The sequence below is a fragment of the Seriola lalandi genome, unplaced genomic scaffold (genome assembly GCF_002814215.2).
Source record: "Seriola lalandi dorsalis isolate HSWRI2012SDOR001 ecotype SW California unplaced genomic scaffold, Sedor1 jcf7180002000776, whole genome shotgun sequence".
In the NCBI taxonomy this organism is placed as follows: domain Eukaryota; kingdom Metazoa; phylum Chordata; class Actinopteri; order Carangiformes; family Carangidae; genus Seriola; species Seriola lalandi.
In genome coordinates, this window is record NW_019471435.1 from 1 (window position 1) to 1,890 (window position 1,890).

Genomic DNA, 1,890 nt, shown 5'->3' on the forward strand with positions numbered 1-1,890 from the left:
TGATTTTGAGATTAAATTAAATTTTGTAATTACCAAGCATTCTGAATCTTTACAGGCCGAATGATTATCTTTAAAAAAGTGCACCCATTTCAACATATTTATTGGTGAAAATATAATTAGTATTCCAAATCTATACCCTCTCATGTAACCGGTATCCTTGTGTAAACCACAACACACCGTGTCAGAAAGGTTTTTAATATCATTTTTGATGTCACAGTTTTCTGATTCTACTTGGATTACATTATATTTTATTACTTCTGTGACTGATACCATATCTTATTTTTTGACCCTTAGAAGAATATTTTTTGTGTGTTTTTTTCCCCCCTCACAGCGTCAGATGATTGTACAGGACAAATTGGTGAAAGAGCTGAATGATGCTAAAAATGCTGTGGAGGAGTATGTATATGATCTGCGGGACAAACTGTGTGGGATCTATGAGAAGTATATCACAGAGGAGGTAAGTGGTGCTCGCTTAGATACTTTCACCTTGACGTAGTAAAGGGTAGTGTAATTTAGAACCTGTGCGGCTGTACTGTAAAATGACTGTATTTAATATTTGTTTTATGTTTTGCCCTTACTGACAGGACGGTAACCGGTTGACGCTGATGCTGGAGGACACAGAGAACTGGCTGTATGAGGATGGGGAGGACCAACCCAAACAAGTCTATGAGGAGAAGCTAGATGCACTCAAGGTTTGTCTTTATCTGTATCAAGGAAATTTCTATTTTCAATTTCAGATTTTACAAACTAGAAAAAGCTTGAAACAAAAAGCTTAACAACTTAACCGAAAGACATTTTAAATATTTCTAAGTTTTGAAAGTGACATGAACTATCAGCATTAACATAAACTGTATTGTTTTCCAGAGGCTGGGTCAACCCATTCAGGATCGGCACAGAGAACATGAGGACAGGCCGAGGGCTTTTGAGGAGCTGGGAAAGAAACTGCAACTCTACATGAAGTTTGTGGATTTCTATAAGCAGAAGGTAAATCCTTTTTATCTAGTGATACGCTGCTTTGTAATAAAAAATGAAATAGTGTGTTTTAAAGATTGTTTTCTTTAAGTGTCATAATAAAACTTCTGTTCTGTTGCTGAATCGTGGCTGTCTATCTGACTTTCTAAATGTTTGTGTCATATGAACACTATTTCATAGATAGAACCATAGAGGTGGATTTATTTATGTTGTAGAAATGAATGAAGTAGAGACCTCTAAAATGAATGTTTCTTGTCACCAACTTTCTCCCAGGATGAGCGATACCTACATTTGAGCGCAGAGGAAATGAGCACTGTGGAGAAGTGTGTGAATGAAAGCATGGGCTGGATGAATAGCAAGATGAATGCACAGAGCAAACTTGCCATAACTCAAGATCCCGTTGTTAAAGTAGCAGACATCATTGCCAAAATACAGGTATGTGAATGACTATTTAAGATTGTATTATTCCTTCAGGTAGCTGTGATGAAATCTGCTGACATACTCTACACTTATTGCTCACCAGGAACTGGATAACGTATGTAACCCAGTGATGAACCGGCCGAAGCCCACGGTGGAGGAGGCCCCCGAAGTGAATGACCAAAACAGTGGAGCTCATAATGGCCCGACAGCCAAGCAAGGAGCAGAAGGGAAGGGAGACGCAAAGGGAAACCAGCAGACAAAGCCTGGTGCAAAAGAGATGGAGGTGGACTGAAATCAGTGTCTGAAAAGCACCCTCTGCAACCATCACTGCGTTTACTATCACTGACCATTTAGACAGTAGAAACATCTATACATGGGACCATTTCTCAATCCTCACCAGCCACTTTTGTGGATTTGTTTTTTTGTGCCCCTCTTTGGACTTTACCTTTTGAGGTTTTTGTTTTCACCCTTTCATAATTATGTGTGACAATGATGTGC

At 38.9% G+C, this 1,890-nt stretch overlaps 1 protein-coding gene across 1 annotated transcript; it reads left to right on the plus strand.

The window, feature by feature from the left end:
* The first annotated feature begins 312 nt into the window (after positions 1-312).
* On the plus strand, positions 313-1,884 carry LOC111662932 (heat shock 70 kDa protein 4L-like). The gene is made up of 5 exons (XM_023416975.2): positions 313-457; positions 585-692; positions 865-984; positions 1,246-1,407; positions 1,496-1,884. The coding sequence occupies exons 1-5, from the start codon at positions 338-340 to the stop codon at positions 1,682-1,684; spliced, it is 699 nt and encodes a 232-aa protein (XP_023272743.1). The 5' UTR covers positions 313-337; the 3' UTR covers positions 1,685-1,884.
* Positions 1,885-1,890: the final 6 nt, after the last annotated feature.

What these genes read in the sequence shown, in the direction of transcription:
- LOC111662932 (XM_023416975.2), top strand. Translation starts at nt 338, where the DNA reads ATGATTGTACAGGACAAATTGGTGAAAGAGCTGAATGATGCTAAAAAT. An exon ending in AGAAGTATATCACAGAGGAG is followed by an intron (nt 458 to 584) that starts GTAAGTGGTGCT and finishes CCTTACTGACAG; the next exon opens with GACGGTAACCGGTTGACGCT. An exon ending in ACATCATTGCCAAAATACAG is followed by an intron (nt 1,408 to 1,495) that starts GTATGTGAATGA and finishes ATTGCTCACCAG; the next exon opens with GAACTGGATAACGTATGTAA.